The sequence below is a fragment of the Cupressus sempervirens genome, chromosome 5, assembly GCF_028749045.1.
Source record: "Cupressus sempervirens isolate cs-2001-9-10 chromosome 5, ASM2874904v1, whole genome shotgun sequence".
Lineage (NCBI taxonomy): Eukaryota > Viridiplantae > Streptophyta > Pinopsida > Cupressales > Cupressaceae > Cupressus > Cupressus sempervirens.
Genome location: NC_143122.1, coordinates 62,820,033 through 62,841,084, shown reverse-complemented (window position 1 = coordinate 62,841,084; position 21,052 = coordinate 62,820,033). Strand labels below are relative to the sequence as shown.

General features: G+C 32.2%; 1 protein-coding gene across 2 annotated transcripts; it reads right to left on the bottom strand.

The window, feature by feature from the left end:
- Nucleotides 1–6,705: 6,705 nt before the first annotated feature.
- On the bottom strand, nt 6,706–18,990 carry LOC149554554 (ent-kaurenoic acid oxidase 2-like). 2 transcript variants are annotated; one of them, XR_016364385.1, is made up of 11 exons: nt 18,558–18,990; nt 16,176–16,506; nt 15,904–16,053; nt 14,438–14,689; nt 14,180–14,266; nt 13,575–13,653; nt 13,365–13,471; nt 13,163–13,284; nt 12,859–12,966; nt 8,208–8,263; nt 6,706–7,247 (listed from the first exon to the last, which is right to left on the bottom strand). XR_016364385.1 is itself a non-coding variant. In XM_089828599.1 (9 exons), exons 1-9 carry the CDS (start codon nt 18,788–18,790, stop codon nt 12,876–12,878), a joined length of 1,452 nt encoding a protein of 483 aa, XP_089684725.1. In that variant the 5' UTR covers nt 18,791–18,990; the 3' UTR covers nt 12,675–12,875. The 2 variants fall into 2 exon arrangements, 1 of the variants encoding a protein (XP_089684725.1); XM_089828599.1 differs by lacking the exons at nt 6,706–7,247; nt 8,208–8,263 and having other exon boundaries at nt 12,675–12,966.
- Nucleotides 18,991–21,052: the final 2,062 nt, after the last annotated feature.

The following is a 21,052-nucleotide window of genomic DNA, read 5'->3' as shown; positions in this document are numbered from 1 at the left end:
TAACCATCGAAAGTTATGGGAGATACTTCTGAGTATTGGGTATATGCATTTAATATCAGAAAAAGAAATGATAAATTTAGAAGAAGTTATATAAGTTTTGGTGATGGTTGTTCTGAGATAGAGTTTACAAAATTATGTTCTGGTAAAATTGTTATATCTCTTATCATTTTTGATATTCTGAGGATCAAGGTTGAGGACATGAAGAAGACATGTTGATGATGATGTGGCCAAATTTGTTCATCATAATATTGTGTGTACAGAAAGGCATTCAAGTTACAAGGCGAAAGATTTATGTTATCGCTAAGTGTAACGTGTTCTTAATTTGGGCCTATAATAATTAATTAAGAAGGTCTAACAACCAACTTAGGGAATCTTTTTGAGGACTCAGTATAAAGGAAAGACATTTTTCTTTATTATAGTATGGTTTTTGAATTGATGAAAAAGTAGTAGAGAGTCCAGAATATGAAGTTGAGCAGAGCAGTACAGAAGTGAAGGAAACTTCATTGCTAAGGTTTTGTTGAGTAATATGAGGTTTGGTATTTGGATTCGAGGTTCATGACCTAGTCTAAAAGGTTTGAAAATGATTGGTTCAATTGATAGAACCAAGGAAAGAAGAACATAATAGTAAATTACATGTTTGAGCAGTGAACTCTTATTGTAGTTAAAATTTGCATGTTTGGGCAGTGGGCTCATCTTGCATACAGTGTACTACAACTCCTAATAGGGTTGGAATCTCCTAATAGAGATTCAAAGTCTCCTAATAGGGACTCTATGTACTAAATATTGTAATAGACTCCTAACAGGCTCCATCCTCTAACAAGGAATATTTATATTAGTACATCATCTTGTATGTGTCATTCCCACTAGGGTTTTCCCTCTAATCAAGGGTTTTCCTAGTCAACCTGTCTGGTGTAATTGTCTATATGTATTTTATCATAGTTTTTGTTTACTTTAGTTTAATGGTTAAGTTTGTTTAAAGAAAATAAATGTTTTAATTATCAGATAATTGATTCACCCCACCCCCCCTCCCCTCAAGTTATCTTGGTGGACTATTATTTATAATATTTAGAAAGGGGATATGGTGCCAAATGAGCTTCCACCTTCACATGATTGGTCCTTCTTAGTAGAGAATATTAAACTATTCTCGAAACCAAGTGAAGCTCAATATTAACCTTATATGATTGCATGACAACTAAATTTGTGAATCTCTTAGTTTTAGGCAATGCAGAAGGAGACCATAGTTCAATATGCAATCTCAATTCATATTTATACGACATCAGGTGTAGCTAAAAAATGCAATAGGTTTGTATTTTTTCTTAGAGATCTTTAATTAGGTATTTTAAGTTATAGACATGTACATTATCTTGGCCATAGAAACTAGAGTTATAATATCCATGATGGTCTATAATTTTAAAAACTTAATAGACCTATTAAATAAATGTAATTGTACTATTTTTTTTAGTCATGCCTATTGTCCATGCATATAGAACACAACTATTGATATAAGATTGTTTTGAAGTGAAGAACCTGTAATCAAACAATCATTATTTTGTCAATGATGTCAAACTTGCTATCTGCTAGTGAAATTTTTTTTTTTTGGTCTGAAAGCTATCATTTAATTGATTAATGAAGAGGATTTGAAAAGAGGAGATAACAAAAGCACCTAGAGAAAATTTGAGTTATTCGGTATGTATAAGGAGCACTAAGACCAAGTAAGACATTGATACTATAATGTATTATTTATCTACTCATAGTTTGAAATGACAGATTACTCAAGTTAAGACTAGAAGAAGATCAAGCAAGAAAAGTGTCTACCAAGCCTTGCCAAGTAGTCAGTGCAAGTTGAGCAAAAATTTGTTGAAACCAAATGAAAATCAAGAGGTGTCGAGAAAAGAGGAAAAATAATGCAAGCCAAGTGAATGTTAGTATATGTCGAGTGAAGTTTAATTGGTGCCAAGCATCAGTAAACTTTAGTATTTTTCAAGAGAACTAGTGTTGGCCGTGTGAAAAAATAGTATAGATGTCGAGTGACAACAAAAAGTGTTAAATCAAAGATTTGACAAATCTGATCCTTTTTACTCATCCTTTTGCTCTCTTATGTCCTGATGATGGATCACAAAGTGTGATCCGAAATATTGACTCAAAAACTCTTACAGAATCTTCTCCAGAAATTGATACTATAAATTTGATATAGCTAATTTAATTTCTTGAATTATAAGCATGTGGAAGATAACTATGATGATCTGGTGGTACAGAATTCAAGGTAAACCATTTTGAGGTGAATACAAGGAAGAATGTAGAGGAAGTTTCTATAGGAACCAAATGAAAAAGTGAGTAGATTCATTGAATCCTATCTAATTCTACCTAACCCTAAAATTGAAGATTGTGGTTAAGAAACAAAAGATCAATATTCTCTATTTATAGAGATAGATGGTCAAAAGAAAAGGTTGTCATGTGCGAGAACCTAAGGAAGACAAGGATTCTAGGGTATTGCTTCATTCAATGGCTGAACAAAAGAGATTGTAGTTGGCATACAAAGCAAGAAGGTTGAAGGGGATGAATGCTTGAAGGGTGAACAAGATATCAAAGTTGAAGAGTATGAATGCCAAGCAGAATGGAGGACTGAAATAAAGATCTATAATCTGCAATTGAGTTATAAGGTTTTATTAGATCAAGTCCTACTGTTACTTTCTAATAATTGTACCAGTGTGGATAAAATCCTTTGGATTAAGGTTGACCTAACAGTCATTTGTAAGTCTTTTAACTAGGTGACATTCTAATGGAATGGTTTAAAATCCTCTAACAAGACTCACTCCTAATAGGGTGATTGAAATGCTTTAACCGAGTCACATTTAATAGTGTGCATTATAACCTTTAATATGGTTGGCCTTTCATAGGGCACCACTTTAGAAAAGTGACAATTAGTTGCATGTTATGGGTGATTTTTCTCAAATTGGGTTTCCACATAAAATCCTTATGTCAAATTGTGTGAATGATCTTATGGTGTTCCATGTTTACAGTTTTGCAAAGTTGTTTTGACTTATGATAGTATCCTACAAATTTTAAGTATTTTATAATCAAATGGATGCATGCATGATAAGGTTTTATGGATATGGGTCTACTAAGTATTGAAAAGTTTTATTTGTACATCTAGACCTTGGATAACTAATTCACCCCAGTCTAAGTTATTCTAATGAATTCCAATAGTAGCTACACATGTATTCTCGATTCAGAGTGGAAAATTCTTATTTTAGATGCGATGGAAAAATGGCATGCACTAGAAGATGAGAAAATGATGTCACTTTTGTAGGTATGGAACCTCTTTTATACCTTAAAGATTGATCATTTCTTAAAGATTTTAGATGTTAAGGGTGGGGTGAAGGGGGCAAATGAGCTTCCACCTTCACGTGGTTGGCCCTACTTAGTAGAGAATATTAAAGTATTCTTAAAACCTAGTGAAGATCAATATTAACCTGTGATTGTATGACAACTAACTATGTGAATCTATTGGTTTTAGGCAATTGGAAGGTTATCATAGTTCAATATATAATCTCCATTCATATACATATGACATCAGGTGGAGCTGAAAAAACCCAACAAGTTTTCATTTTTGTTAGAGGTTTACATGGACCTATTAGATAAATGTAAACATGGTGGGCTTTTTTAGCTCCCTCTATTATCCATGCTACAGAAGAAAGCTACACGTGCATTCTCAATTCAGAGTGGTAGACTCTTATTTTGGATGTGATGAAAAAATGACATGCACTAGAAGATGGAAAAATGATGTCACTTTTGTGGGTCTAGAACCTTTTTTTGTACTTTAAGATTGATAATTTCTTAAAGATTTTAGATGTTAATGGGGAATTTAGATGGGGGGGGGGGGGTGTGGTGGGGGGGAGGGGGGCGCAAATGAGCTTCCACCTTCATGTGGTTGGCCCTAATTAGTAGAGAATATTAAACTATCCTGGAAACCAAGTGAAGCTTAATATTAACTTATAATTGCATGACAACTAATTGTGTGATTATGATTTTATGACGACTAACTGTGTGAATCTACTGTGAGCTATGAGAGCATCATAGCCGACTTTGAGCCAATTTTTTATTTATTAATACAACAAGTTGTAGCAATTGCAATGTCTTCTTCAAATGGCTAGTCATTGCTCCCACCAAATTGTTGTCACATACCCATCGCTCCCACCGAATTGTTGTCACATACCCATTTCTATGTGACGATATGTGCCGACAGCTAGTCGTCGCTCCCACAGCATTGCTTTCACTTTCCGTCACAATTGTAATGGTGTATAGGTGAACTCTTATCGCGGTCTTATTCCAAGGCACGATAGCTTTATCTATCACAATTACGATGGAATCCCTTATCATTTCAATTTGTGATAGAAATAGTCTAATGCCTATTCGATAGGATCCAAATCATCATAGTGTCGCTTTGGCAATGGGTGGCCATTGTAATTGTGATAGCCTTCCATCACAATTCAGGCTCAAATGTACTAGTGTGTATTAGCCTATCTGCAATACTATTACATGGCATATTCTCCATATATTCACACAGTTCATTAATAGTAATTGACATTTCCTAAAAGATCATTTTTACAAAAATAAATGTTGAACTTTGTGCACGATGTCTCATTACCATGTTATGCACAAAATACATATACCATAGATGTTTTCCAAAGTGGTGATCCCTATATTTGATCAAATTCTTTACATATTCATGCAAGTATACTTGTTTCATTCTAGGCTCCAACCAATCACAACTTCTATCTAGAAACAATGTTGGGAAAGCCATATCCAACAACCCAGATGTGACATGCTCATTGATAGGTGATGCACCTATAGATGACCACTCAATTAAAGTAGATGGAACTGCATCAAGATTATTAACCCATGCATAATTAATTCTATTTTCCTTTGAGGATTAGGTGGCCTTGAAGCCATAGAGTTTGTGTTCTCAATTATGTTACCTCTATTTGTCTCCATGAGGGGACCTAGGAATACAACTTCATTTGCATCATAATCAAACTCCATGTGCACCATCTTTAATCTAGGAAAAATATTCTCATCCATATTTCTAAGCACTTCATCTATCCTAACACCTGCATAAAATTTATCATTTTCAACTTTGTATTTCAATGTTCTATAAACATGATCCCTATTTACATTAAAGTTATATTATGTACCATGTTGATCCCTTCTTTGAACAATAATGATTGGTAATGATCAACTGTGTGTTGCAAGACTTTCAATAAATGTTCAACATGCTGGGGAAAATTAATGGTATGTCCTTTATACTTATACTAGCCACCAGTTGCATGTGTAGCTTGTAGTATAGGGTTTACACGTGCAATCAACATATCTTCAACCTGGGTTAGATTTACAAGCTCTTGTGGTTGACATCTCAAATCCATATCATTTGAAGATGAAAACCTATAAATTCTTGTCTCTTGTCAATGTCTATTTAATTTGGACCCTTACTGGTGCGATATATTTTCATTCCTGCATATGACTCCTGACAAACATAACACATATTTGGTGTTTTCAAACTATCTATATGATATCTAAACTACATTTTGAATCTTCTAAATTTAGATTGAAGTATACCATTTGGGTTGGGCATGTTTTCTCTATCATTTTCCAACTCTAAATCAACATGTGTGTCACTTCCATGTTGTGGTGTTTCTAGTACATGTTCTATAGATGGTGAGTGTACATTCTCAATATTTAGTTGATTGTTTGTATTTGGAGGATGCTCGTATATCTGACTTGGTTGAGCTTGTGGATGATGAACTTGGAATCTTTGTGCATTTTGAGGAAGGAACCTCTCAAAAGTACATCAATGATTGTTTCTCTCGGCATTTTCTAGATCTCGATTTTCAGTTTCTAGTTGTTCAACATTATTTTTGCGCTTCTTCTAGCATATCTTCGCATGCACCCTTGATTTTATATTACTCTTTGTTGTTCTTTTTCAAGTTCTCTTTGTTGTTATTATTGACGTCTACAATATTCTCTACAATACTCTCTTTGATATTGTCTTTAGTATTCTCTACTTTCCTCCTCCATCTCAAAATTCAACCTAGGTCTCACCATAGCTAGTAGAAAAAAGAATTAATGAAGCAACATTTATTTATATATGGATGGAAAATATTTCACCACTAAATATTATTAAATGTGAATTAATTTTTTTATATAATGTATGCATGAATGAAGATAAATAACCTTGGAAACGAGTAACATATGTTTCTATATAAGTGAGAAATACATAACGAATGAACCTTAGTATTAGAATGTAGAAAAAGGAATTGGAGAAAGTTATTGTGCAAGTAGATAAATGTAATTATATAAGCATCAAAATGTATGCATAGAGTATCCATAAATGGAGACAAGCATTGGAGAATGATTATTAGATTGTTCAAAAACATATTAATAAAGAAGAAAAAAGAGCATGAAGAATGTTTTTTTTTTTTAATTACATTAAAATATTTATGGAAGTGTAGACTTTTATTATGAAATATACAACATGAAGATAAATAGTCACAAAAGATTATTACATCATGGAAATAAATAATCGTATTTATTACATCATTTTAAAAATAATTTGGTCTAAAAGATCTTTTATTGCAAAATAGATAAATACATGATATACCATTTTACAATACAAAATACCAATACCAAAAATAATAGGAAGTCCACTTTAGAAGATAGAGAACATTCGCTTTTTTAATAGAGTAGAGTAATTGCCAAAACATATGTGGGTCTCCACACAAAAAGACCCAAGAGCATATTCTATACCACTACCTTAATATCCACCTTCTGTTAACCCAATCATGAGATCAATGCAAGCGAGCTCGAGAATAGGCTTCAAGAGTTTTAGTATGTGGAAAGTAGATTTCAAAAAATTGTTGTTGACTTAGCGGAGACTAAAACTTGTCAACAACCATGTTGGACCACCAACAATCATTCTCAAAGACATCTACAACCAAATTTAATGGAATGTATCCTAGTAGCAAAACAATCGGTGGCATAGGTCTAATATGTTCAGAAAAAAATCTCCTCTGTGAGAGGTTCTCGAGTCATCTCATCTATAATAAAAGATCATATTGAATAACAAATGTTGGCCTTTGAGCATTTTCCACATGACATATTATGGTGTTAGGGAACCATGCTCCCTAGAAGCCATCATCACCACAATAGACTTCCACTCTTATGCCATAGTGAAAATTCATGATGTGCACCTTTAACAGTACATGTATTTAGTTCAAAAGAAGAGTACAAAGAAATAGTTAGCATTGAAATATGTGTTGGAATGATTTTTTTCAAAACAATAAACTAATATTCTACGAAAAATTAACATTGCAATGTCTCAAAAATATTGGCACTGCCTTCCACATTTGAAACATTAAATATAGTTATGCATAAAAAAATTTATCTAGTTCAAAAAAAATATAGTATAGAAATATTCATTGGAATGAAATTTAAAAATAATAATAACGCAATGATCAGTGAAAAAATTGCATTCTAAAGTTAGCATTTAAATATACATTAGATTGATTTTTTTTAAAATAATAACCTAATATTCTACAAAAAAATTGCATTCTAATGTTTGAAAATAGCAGCATTGCCTTCCACATTTCAAAAATTAAATTTAGTTATGCGTAAAAAAATATTGCAATAAAAGACTTAGTAATATACTATTAGAAAAATGGTGGCATTGCTTTCCACTTTTCGAACAGTATTGCCTAAAAGTTAATATTTACCTTATAAAATTTACTGTTAAAAAAGAGACAAAAAATAAACTAATAAACTAAATATATAATTATTTGCATTTACCAACAACAAACAACAAACTTTGTAGTTTAAAAAAAAGATTTCAAAAATATGAATAGAACTACAAAACATAACATGCATTGTAAATCTAAATAGTATATGTAAATCGTAATACTAATTTAAATAGAAATACTATGTAAATAGTAATCTAAATCAAAATACTATTGTCAATCAAAAACTTAATTCAATTCAAAATATTATTCAAAATCTAAATACTAATCTAAACTAAAAAACTATTATAAATGAAAATAGTAATGTACATCTAACAAATAATATAAATATATCTACTTTTATATATCAAACTACCAATCTAAATAAAATACTATCGAAATTCAAAATAAAATTAAAAAATATGGGAAGAAACTTACTTTTGTATTTGATGTGACTCTTGATCTCTCCTCTTCTTCACCAACATATTTTCTACCTGTAATCTTTCCCAAAAAAATTGTACTTAGAGTCTCTCTTTTCTATTCTACTCAAACTCACCAAAAAAACATTCTAAATTCCTCTATTCTACTCTCTGTCCACAGAAGAATGAAATAGAAACATGCTTTTATAATCACTCACAATAACTCTTCCTCTCCCCATATAAGCATTTTGTCTCCCACAAATTATTTGCATGGCATATTCAATTAATGAAAAAGTGAAGAAGCAATGAAATTGTAAAAAATGGAAATAAAACAAAGCCGTTATTAGAAATAAAGAGACATTTATTAGACAAGGAAGAGGAAATATTTGAAACCGAAAAGGTGTGGCAGTAAAACCTCCACCCACCACCCCATAAACTCTAACGGTGACAAGATTGTTGCTTCTCACAGTGTCAATAACTACCACCACTGACATATATGTCAGTGGCGATAGTGACTGTCACTATTAGCAGCGACAATCCTGTTGTCACCAGCCACGTGTCCATTGGTAGGGTATAACCCCACCATCACAATGGTCATTTTTTATAGTTTGATATATATATATATATATATATACGTGTCCATTGGTAGGGTATAACCCCACAATTGCAATGGTCATTTTTTTTAGTTTGATATGTGTGTGTGTGTGTGTAATTTATTTTTTATTTTCGTTTATTTTTAAAAAAAAAAATTTAAAAATTATTATTATTATTATTATTAAAGTTTAAATTAATTTTTTTTAATTAATTAATTTTTATTTATTTAAATCTTTTAGTGTACCAAATTTTATTTTATGATTTTTTAATTTATATTTTTTTGGAAAATTATTTTTCATTTAATATTAATATCTTTATTATTAAATGATTTATTAAGTTGTCTAAATTGAAAAAAAAATTTATTAGTTTTAATTTCTTATTTTAAGCATTTTTTGAAGGCCTATTTTTGGAGGCCTATTTTTTGGGACCTATTAATTTGGGCATTTCCATTTGGCTTTCTAATACTTGACCACCTATTATTCTAGGCCTATTATTTCGGCCTCCATTTGGCTTCGTATTATTTGAACTAGCTATTATTTCGAGAATGGTTTTTAATTTTATGATTTAAAAGTTTGTAACTACTCCCAATTTTTTTATTAACACATAATCTTTTTGGCATATTCTTGTGCTCAAATTTCCATTTGTGCTCCCATTGTATAGAACACCTCTCGGCGTAATGACATAAAAACATTTTATATTTGATATAAGGACTCTTAACCTCCTTGTGTTCTTGTAATTTAGGTGCTCTTGCACCAAAATTCAACAGACATAAACTCACCACCACTATCAGATCTTAAACATTTCAATTGTTTACCAATCTCTTTTTCAACTCTAGCTTTATACCATTTGAACATATCAATAGCATGTGATGTCAACTTGATGAACATAAGTGTCATCATCCTAGAATAGTTATCAACAAATAGCATTAAATATATGTCACCATAATAGCTTTCTACTCTCATTGGTCCACACAAATTAATATGCACTAATTCAAGAATGTCATTAGAAGAATGGATCTTGCTTCAAAAACTTGAATTTCTCATCTTATCGAGATGACATCGTTTGTACATTGCAATCTCATTTTTATGCTAAATTGGTAAGCCTCTAACTCTTTTCTTCTTATTGACCTTCACAATATTCTCAAAGTTTGCATGACACAACCACACATCCTCAACTCTTACAAATAAACATGTATCAATAGTAGGATCAAGATAAAATAGATTACTTGTAGTTTTCTCGCCAATGCCAATTAGATTCCCTTGATCATCATAGATCTCAACTTTCTTGTTCTAAAATTATAACTTATAACATGTATTGTTCAACTGAGAAACACTCAACATATTGTATTTTAGTCCTTGCACTCAATATGCATCATCGCATTTGATTTTATCATTCAACATCAACAATCCTCTACCTTTCACTACACATGGAACATCATTATCTAGTTTAACAATTCCACCATCACATTCCTCAAACTTGTCAAAATTACTAAGATCTCCAATCATATGATGTGAACATCCATTATCAATGATCTATTTATCATTCTTACTAATATGTGAGGTAAGAGATTTATCGCATCCTCGTACCTTTCCTCATTCAGATCTTCTTTAATTGCAACATACACCACTTCCACTCCTTTGTCATCTTCAATGTCTAATTGAGTGTGCTCTTCCTCAACAATATAGTAGGATTTCTACCCTTTGTCCTTGTAGTCTTTGTTCTTCCTGTACTTGTGATCTTTCTTATTATTTATGTCACTCTTGCTCATGTTGGAATACCTAGATGCAAAATGACCTACCTCATTGCACTTAAAGCATATCAAAAGTAATTTAGATTTTTTCTCTTAGTAGCCTCCTTGCAAGCAATGCTTCAATATCATCCATATCATCTTAAGATTCAAACTCGCTTTCATTCTTACTACACTTCTCTTTCTTTGAACTATCAATAGTTATTGAAGTTGAAGAAAAAGTTATTGAAGTTCTTCTTCCTTTTTCTTCAACTTCAATAACTCGCACTTTATTAGCAACAATCAATAGCCAAAAATAGTTTTAATCATCTCCTTAAATAGTTAACTTTTGCCCTCCAGATCCTTCAAGATTTTGCCACTAAATCACAATCATAGATCTCAAATTCATTGCATTTAGTCACTTAGAAAATATAACTTCCTTGAACTTTTTGCTCATCTTCATCTTGCATATATCTCCTTCATCAAATCTTCGCTGCATTTTTCCAGTTGTAGATCTCATAACTAACTTTGACTTTATACTTTGATCTTCTCGAACATTCTTAGTTTTCATCAAAAGTCAGTCTCAGATTCAATCTTTCTTAACTTTTTCTTCATGTATATTGCAACTTACTCTGGAAATACATCACTTGATTAACACTAGAATTACTCAGTTAACACTAAACTTCAACTTTTCTTTGCTAGGTGCTTGATGATAATTGTAATCACAAAGTGCATATTGTACCTCTTCTTTAACCTAGTTTGTCAGTGTAACTTGTGTAGCTCGATGAATACGTGAACTTTATCACAACATTACATGATTGTAAAACAAACAAACCAACAATATCCAATTCATCTAAGTACCTATTGAATACCAATACTTATCAACTCTATCATCATACTTTCTCCAAATCTTCTTCATCAATGAAATGATATGGTATTCTACTGAATTAGCATAATGTCTAACCAACTAAGGTTTGACATCAATGACAACATAACAACATGTATGACTCTTTTACATACGATAACGACATTATTAATTGAGTCTAACAAAGAGAAGTTTCACTGTGTCAAGCTTTCTCTTGGGCCCATTAAAAAGAAGTGAAACAACAATTAGAGCAAGGGGTTGGTTGATCAGTTGTGACATCCATTGATGTTTAAGTGAGAGAGTTTTTAAGTGAAAGCCAATGGTCAATATTATTTTCCCTCCACTTATGTGTCTCTTGATTTATGAGACACTACATTTATATGTAATAAGTGTCTTTAAATATTGTTGTTGTATCATTGTAATTATCTTTGTTTAGTCAGTATAATTCTCTTTTAAGTGTGAATGTAGCCACAAGTTTTCTTAAACCACGATAAATCTAGTGTCATATTTCATTGTGAATTACTTCAATATTTTTCTCTATTTCGCTTTTGTTCTTCAATATTTACAAGATGGAGGTCATTTATCCTTTGATCATGCTAATTTTTAAGCTAATGTTAGTTGCAACTTTGGAAAGTTTGGCAAATGATGATATAGCATGTTTATTTAGTGAGAATAGCTATTTGGGGACTTAACAAATTATTCTCAACATGGGGATATAAGACATATGATCAAAATGATCATTTGACAATAGGGAAAAGGAGCTCACCCAAAGGCAAATACAAAATTGAGATTTATACCATGTATATAAAAGGCAATTCTATGTAATAAAGAATCAAAATGCCTTCTATATGTCAATAAAAATAAGCAAATTTATCCCTTTGATAATTCCCTAGAACTTATATATGGGATGATTATAATATTTCTAAAATATTTCTATTTGGGGCAAGTAGATTTTCTCAACAAAATAATTCATAAGTAAATTAATTAATTAATTAAGATTATTTTTCTCAAATTAATATATATAATTTAATTACCATATTGATCTTCATGTTGAGAAGTTAAAATAACCAAAATAAAGTTAATTTCAACTACACTTCTAAGAATCTATCTTTTTATCTTACAATTAGTTAAGTAATCAAATAAAATAGTTGAAATAATCAAATATTTCAACAAAATCAATTTTAATTGCAATTCATAAGATTTTGCTATCAAACTTAAAATGAGTCCATCTATCAATTATGTATTCTATGAAATACAATTAATTTCAACTATTATAGTCACAATTAAATATGGAGAACAACTTTAATACTCATCAACTATGTAATATTGAAATAAAACATTCTTGCAAGAGTACTAGTATCAAACTATTACATATCTACCTCTAAGTTAACAATAAATACTTTAGGGCCAACACCCTTGTTTTGTTATATTAAATTTCTAAAACAACAACAAAAATTATTGCATACTACAAATAAAAGTACTCACCAGTACATGACACTAGCTTATATATGACTAAATTTTAATTTAGCACCATTTGCTAGTCTTGGATTTGGTAAAAATTTAATAGCTTCATTTGGATTTACAAGCTCCCATCTACATAGAGGAAAGAAACAATATATGTTAGTAATTACATAAGCGTAATATCAATCAAAGTAAACATATGATATGTCAATATCTAAAAATAAAATGTTCAATTATGCAACTTGACTAATTGAATCCATTGATTAAGTTTCAAAACTTGCCTAGAATATCAAGTTAGCCTTGAATTATAAGGGAACTAGAGAATTACTTATAATCAAGGCATATATAATGCAGTAGCATGAAGAGTTCCATTTTGACTAGGTTGTTTCCTGGGCAAAGTCGAGGACCAGTGCCGAAAACATTATATACACATGGGCTAGGCACAAATCCCTACACCATAAAAGGGTATATAAGTAGATTTGATAAGTGAATTTTCTAATTAAAATTTAATATAAGAATATCAAGAGTACCTCCCATCTATCAGGATTGAACTTTAGGGGGTTCTTGTAGTAACGAGGGTCAACATGAATGGAACGTAGCCAAATTATTACTTTCCAACCTTTTGGAAACTTATAACCTATTACAAAACAATAACACAATTTTATCTTTCACCTGGTTTATAATATATGAGAAATCCTACACTAATGAGTTTTGTATATATATTAAGAAAAATAAAGTACCATTGAAATTTGTATCCCTTGTCACAGTTCTAAACATAAAGTGTGCTACATTTGCAAGTCTAATAACTTCATCAATCACCTACATATACAATGGCATAAACATTAGATAACATTGGCATAATCAAGATTCATATTGTGGAGTTGTACTTTGTTTATGAACTGAAAATATATAGATATGTACATACCTTTTACTAGACAACAAAAAAGAAAGGTTAGTTTATCAAAAGCTTTGAGATTTCAAATACTTACAAAATCTAACTATGAAAACCCTATTCAAATAACAACCCAAATTGTTAAATACTATAACAATATCATTCTTTGTAAGGGTTTCATAAGCCCATAAAACATGTTAGTTGATTGCAACCAAACAAATTATCACACCTACATGCATACTAATCATTATTTATAAAGGAATGAAAAAGCTAAGGACCTATAATCAAAATAGACATATGCATTAAGCTTTCAAGCTTATGGAAATTTATATTCATACTCTCTCATAATAGCTAATAATATATATAAACCTAGTATGTTGATGAATAAACTTTGATTTACTAGATAAAATTAAACCTACTTAAATTACTTAACCATAGTTTTCTCAATATAACCTTTGAAGTATAAGTCATTTTCTTCACATCCTCAAATTTGAGAATGTTATCTTCCCCCTTCTCTTGGCGAATAGTATAATTTTCCTTCTGAAACATGCACCAATTATTAGTTAGAGAAATAATGCATTTGACAACACATGAGCTAATGAAGGAAAATACTCATTTAGATAAAGGCACAAAATAATAAAGTAGTTTACCAAGTTGTATGATAAGGAGGCACAGCACAGTAGATGAAAGAAATAAAAATGTATGTTTTACCTTTAATTTACTTAACACTTCTGGATATTTACACAAGTAATAGAGAGCCCATATCATTGAGCAAGCTGTAGACTCATATCCTCCTAAGAGTATGGATGTTATGTTATCCAAGATTTCCTCTTCACTCAACTTATCACCATTAACATCAATTGAATCCATTAAATCTTGCAAAAAATCAATCTTCTCATTCTCCTTGTTGACTTTCCTATTATGTATCTCAGACTCTAGAATATGTGATAACTTCTTTCTGCACTGGATATAAGTTCATCCACAAATAGATTTTGTTAATTATAATTTCTTCAAGAGAATAAAATAAATTCTCTTCCAATACACAACACAAGAAGAAAGGGAGAAAAAACTAGTTATAATGATTAATAAAAATATAATTAAAAAATCTAGATAAACTAAAAACTATAACTACTATCAATAAAAAATAATATTGTGAAATTCATAATACATTAGAAACCAAAATTAAAAAACCAAATCAAAAGATAGAAGCCAAATTATAGGATCCATAAAACTATAACCAATCCATAACTTGACAAGGGAGGAAAGCTGTAATAGACCTACTCCAAGACACCAACCATGCAAGCAATATTTTCAAGTTCAATAATATTATTGTTCGACATTGTAAGTATAAGGAAATAGACAAAAGGGAAAACAATTATGTGGAAATTAGCATGTAAAGAAGTTTGAGGGATTGAATCATATAATCAAAAGTATAGTATTTAGGGAAACAAAGAAGTCGTTATTATAGCTAATATTGTATATTCATAAAATTTAGAAGGTATGTGGAATTTCAATTATTTTTCTTTGTTGTCTCTATATGTTACTTAACTACAGCTATTGTTCTTGTTTTTGGATAGTAATGATGTATGTTGTGATATCTTTCATATGAGCAAAGGGTCAAAAAGTGAGCATTTCAAAGTGTTGTCTCATAGCTATTTAAAGATGTTCCAATAACCTAGCACTACAACCACCTACAAGATTGTCAATATTTGTCCTAATAGTTGGCTCAAACATTCTAAGTATTGAAAGGAAAGTGATGACTATTGACACATGATATATTTATTAAATTTATTAAATGAATTTCTAGTTATTATTTGATGGTTTCTTTAAAGTTCTAATTAAGAAGTTGGATGAACAAAAAGTAATTAGAATTAGAATATTGATAACAATAGAAAGTAATAAGAAAGTGAAATAAACTTCAAACAATCTTAAGATGATAATAAAAAAGAAAGTAAAAAATAAAAAGGAATAATGAGTCATTGAGAAGAAAAACATAAATAGGTAATATTAATGAAATCTACAAATTTAATCACAATTTTTTTGAATGCACCTCCCCAAATCCAAATTTAGGTATAAAAGTTGATGAAAGTATCTCACCCAAAACCCATAAAGACCAATGCATGGCATGAAAATGTCCATCTAGGAATGTACCTGGAGTAAGATAGAGATGGTGGTACCTTAAGAGCATGATGAAATGCAGTGCCTGCGATATTTATAGGTTGTGCTCTAAGACCAGCTAAAAGTCCTCTGTACATCATCTCCATACTTTCCAGCATTGGACCTCTCTGAAAGCTTAAGAGCAAGGAACATATATTGCTGAATCCCAGCTGCAAAAAATTTTTTAAAACAAAAACCTTTAATACAAAACAAATATTTCCTAGACTAAATTTTTGGCCATTTTTTTTCTTTTGAAAAATGTATTCATGTGTCCTAGAAAGCATGCACATACAGCTCTGATTTCATCACCAGTATTAATGGTTCCCTTAGCACTCCAGTTTTCAAAGGCTTGCTTGAATGCGGGCTGTAAGCTGATAAATACATGCTGCAGTGACCTGGGTCTATTTATGGCTTCCATTAAAGCACGTCTCAGTCTTTTGTGGTGCTGCCCTTCCACCATTATTATTGATTTCTCTCCAAGTAATTTAGGAGCAGGCCAACCTGCAGCAAAACTACCATCCTCCGTTCCTGTCCCCATCACAAATCTATTGGCCTCTGGAGAACATGTTATAACTGAAGGGAACCCAAATAAATAGGTTCTATAGATCCCAGTATCCCCATATCTGCAAGCAAAATAAAATAGGAGATATAAGAAAGGTATCGATCTTGCATGAGGCCTGGTCATGGGGTATATCAATGTAATAAATGGAATGCAAGTAAAACGCAGACAATAGTTTGACTTGCTGATACTGAAATTATAAGTCTTTGTGTTCTTTTTCAATGATGGTCAAAGAGTATGATCCGAAATGTTGATGCAAAAAGTTTTACACAATCAAATCTACAAGCAACAAACTCAAAAAGAACATTATTTCCAAGCATATTATCATACTGATTTGATATCAAGCCCCATAACATTGCAGTAATAGGTCTGCTGAAGTTTTTAGTAATAACTGTAAGTATTGATACACAACGGTGCATCCGGCAAATTTCATACTCGCAGGGGCATAGTAAACCCAGACATTCTATATACACTAGATATTTATCTCATATCTATAGGTCTAAACTAGGCCTGGATTTTTTATATACATTCTGTGGAGATCATTGAAGTGTAACATGTGATATGTTCATTGGCAGCTGACTCTTGTATTGGGAATTATTTTGGAAGTTGTAAAATGTATTTTAATATGTGGAATTTTAATGTAATATCTTAATGATCCATTTCCGTTATTCCGCAACCACACCGTTGTCGAGAAGGTTATTTGAATTTCTATTTGAATTTTGATTTTTGAATGTTACTATTGGCTATGTACTATGTTACAATGTTGAATGTTCAGTGGTTCTGGTTTGTGTTGCAATCTTGCCATGTTCAAGTCTTTCAATTTGGTATGTTATACTGAAACATCATTTTATAACTAGTATTTCGAGTTCCATATGCATAGTACGTCTCTCTAGGTTTATGGAACTTGAAATACTAGTTATGAAATGATGTTTCAGGATAACATATCAAATTGAAATACTTGACATGACAAGATTGCAATATGGTCAAAGCCATTGAACATTCAACATTGCAACATAGTACATATCTAATAGTAACATTCAAAAATCAAAATTCAAATAAAAATTCAACTACCCTTCTTGACCACAATATGGTTGCGGAATGACAGAAATGAAAGTACTTGAGTCCATCCAGAAAGGAAAAAAGGCGGACTCTGGTTGCATGAAATAAAGTCTGCAATCCCAAATCTAATAGGGCGTGGGCATTCCTTCTTTCAAATTGTTAAATTTAGTTATTACGGCTTATGCAAATATGGCGTATTTTCTAAGACAATAAAGATTGGAATAAGGTTCTGAAGAGTAAATTTTTTCAGAAGAGAAAGGTGGAGTCCCCAGATTTCATTGAAAATTCATGAACTCGCCTAAAAATCTTAGGCATAGCGGCAGACTAGGCCCAATATTCTACATACACTAAGAAATATTTATGACCTAAAAATCTCATAACAAACAAGGCCCGTACATTTTATATACACTTTGAAAAACTTATAACCTCTTCTTTATTACCCACAGGGGCAGACTAAATCCACATATCACTTTAAAAATTCATAACTGTTCCTACAAATCTCATGCTCAGATATTCTGTAGACACTAGAAAATTCATAACCTCTCCTAGCCATAGGAACAGACTAAGCTCAGATATTCTATATACACTAGAAAATTGCAGAATAAACCCAGACATGCAATATTCAGTTTGAAAAATTATAACCCTCCTAAAAATCTAATACCCACAAGAACAGAGTAAATCCATATATACACACTCAAAAATTATATTCTCTTCTAAACATTCAATATACAGTTGAAAATTCATAACCTCTCCTAACAATCGCGTACACACAAGAACAGAGTAAATCGAAACATATAGCCTAGAAAATTATAATCTCTTCTAAAGATCTTCAGGCTAGGCCTAGATAATCTATATACACGTAAAAATTCATCACCTCTCCTTCAAATTTAATACCCACTGGGGCAGAGTAAACCCAAAAATTTATACTTTATCTATGTATAGTTCAAAATCGGTTCGCTCTTAGTTTAAAACCTTATCTGTAGACCCAAGCTTAACATTAAAGCTAATCTTACCAGTTCAGAGCAGAAAAAACATAGGAAGGGATTAATTGCTTACTTGTCATTTCTCTTCCATATAAACTCGTCAGGCTTGTCCATAAACTTGAAATACCATAAAAACTCCAGCAGCTCTCCGATAAGGGGCCATCCCATATGACCAGGGGGAAGCTTTCCTCCATTGTTGGATCTCAAATGTGAGTAGCAAAACCTCCATTCATTGAGGGATCTTAGCAGCCATAGAAGTAATGGGAGAAACCCTACTACAAGCCCTAAACCCCACATTGTATCCATGGAATTCAGCTGTTTCAACTGTAAAGTCTATATTCCTCCTCCTGTAGCTACACATTACTTTTGTGCTGCTATAGAGCAAGCATGAGCACCCATGAAAAGATTCTGGTGTGACTTTACCACTTGTCATGCTGACGGGAGGATGGCCTGGCTGCATCTCAGGCTCCAGAGCGGATCTCCCGAGAAGCAGCTGCAGTGGGTTAACTTTGATTTAAAAATAATTTCTTATTGTATTTGCCATAGGCTAAAATACTCTTATAATGTAATCAGTCAAGTTTAACTAGTGATTAATCTTTTCAATTTCTATCAATTAGATACAAGTATGTTTATTTTATATTTAAACTTCTGAAATTTGTAATGTTTATATGTGAGAATTTTAATTTCTAAAATTGCTAAAATTAATTTTCTTTCACTTGATTGGTTCATATAATTTGAGACTTATAGGAGCAGATTTCAAGGAAGTAGTAAGCACTACCTATTGAGTTTTCTGGATCTGCTACAAATGTAACTGATGCAAGAGCATCCAAAGGTATAAGGGCAATTCTGTGTCACCCAAAAAAAAATGTACTTAGACTTAGTTTCTATTTCATGTGTTTTCATTTCTGGATACCCATTTGGGTCAAATAAAGGTTCCAACTCTCACAGTTCCACTATCAGTGTTCTAGGTTAGAGTATTTGAACACCTTGGGATACATGTAAATGCCGAAAAAATAGGAGTATGTAATTGAGCCATAATTTTGGTAAATTAGAGGGTGTAAATTGGCTGGATGAATGTAAGTGCAATTTAGAGCTTTCCAGAAAAAGAATCAGGTCAAAAGGCTCCACGGTTTGAAAGTTATTGCAGTTTTTCGATTTTTTGAGACCTCCTAAGAATGCTTCAAAGTCAGGTTAGGGGCATTAAATGACTTCGAATAGGGCCGAAAAATGGGGGACAAGTGAAGCTAGTCCATAGGGCTATAAAGCGCTTCGAGAGCTTTCCAAAAATGTAAACGGTTCGTCAATCGGAGCTATGGTTCAAAAGTTATGCCTTCCGAAAGTTCGATTACCATTTCTGGATTCTTCTAATTTTGTACTGACTTCTAATGCGACTTCTGGAGGCTTCTATTTGGTCAGTGGATGCCAACTAGCACTTTCTAGAATGTATTCCTAATCCTTAACCCTTCAGGGTCTATTTAAGAACATTTCTGACATTGTAAAAGGCAGTTCGGAGTGGAGTTTGAGAGAAGGTACTGGGAAAATAATTTATCTCCAGATTTATGCTATTGTAAGCCCATAGGGCATGTTTTGGAGTCTGTTTCTCTGCACTAAGTGTACTAGCATATTTTCACAGTTAATAAAATTTTTCCTTTCCTGTTATGTCCATTCTATGCTTGGATTGTGTCTCCATCAAGTGGTATCAGAGCGTAGCTGCATCAATGGTATCAAAGCGTAGTTACATCAGTGGTATCAAAGCTGATTTTCCTGAGTGTGTAGACAGAGCACCGACTGTGAGGCAGTTTGCACTAGGACTGTGTGGTTGTGGGTTTGAGTTAAGAAGATGCATCCGCGAAGAGAGCATGGTGGAAGGGTCAGAGCTATTAATCCTAAGGAGGTTAGAGCCCTCCAAAGGAAAGTACAAGCGTTGCAGGAGGAGCTCCGTAGAGGAACAAATGTTACTGCAGGTGACGAAAGTGAGGACAACAATGAAGAAGAAGAAATTGGACCAGAAGGACAAGTTGATGGGGAAGTTCTGAATTAGGCAGAGGAGAGGCTTTTTAGGGCCATTACTAAGTTTGGGAAAAGACCTACAATTGATGTGGGTGTATTTTCAAGAAATCTGAAACCAGAGGAGTTGATCGATTGGATCAATGAACTAGAAGAGTGCTTTGAGTATGAGGATATCAGGGATCCAGATAGGGTTAAGTTTGCAAAGGCCAAACTGAAAGGACATGCCAAAAGCTGGTGGCAAGAGGTTCAATTGGAAAGAAATAGAAGAGGAAAGGAGAAGATCACAAGGTGGGAACGCATAGTGGACAAACTAAAGAAGCAGTTCATTCTTGTTGACTATGAGCTTGATTTGTTTAAGAAGATGCATGGGTTAAAGAAAGCAGGAAAATCAGTCCAAGAATATACAGAGGAGTTTTATCGACTTCTGATTAGAGTGGGGCATGCAGAAGCAAATAAGGAGAAGGTTGCTCGTTATATCAGTGGGTTGCGACCTAGCATCTAGGAGGAATTAAGTCTGGTAAGAATGACCAGCGTTGAGGAGTCATACCAGTTTTCCCT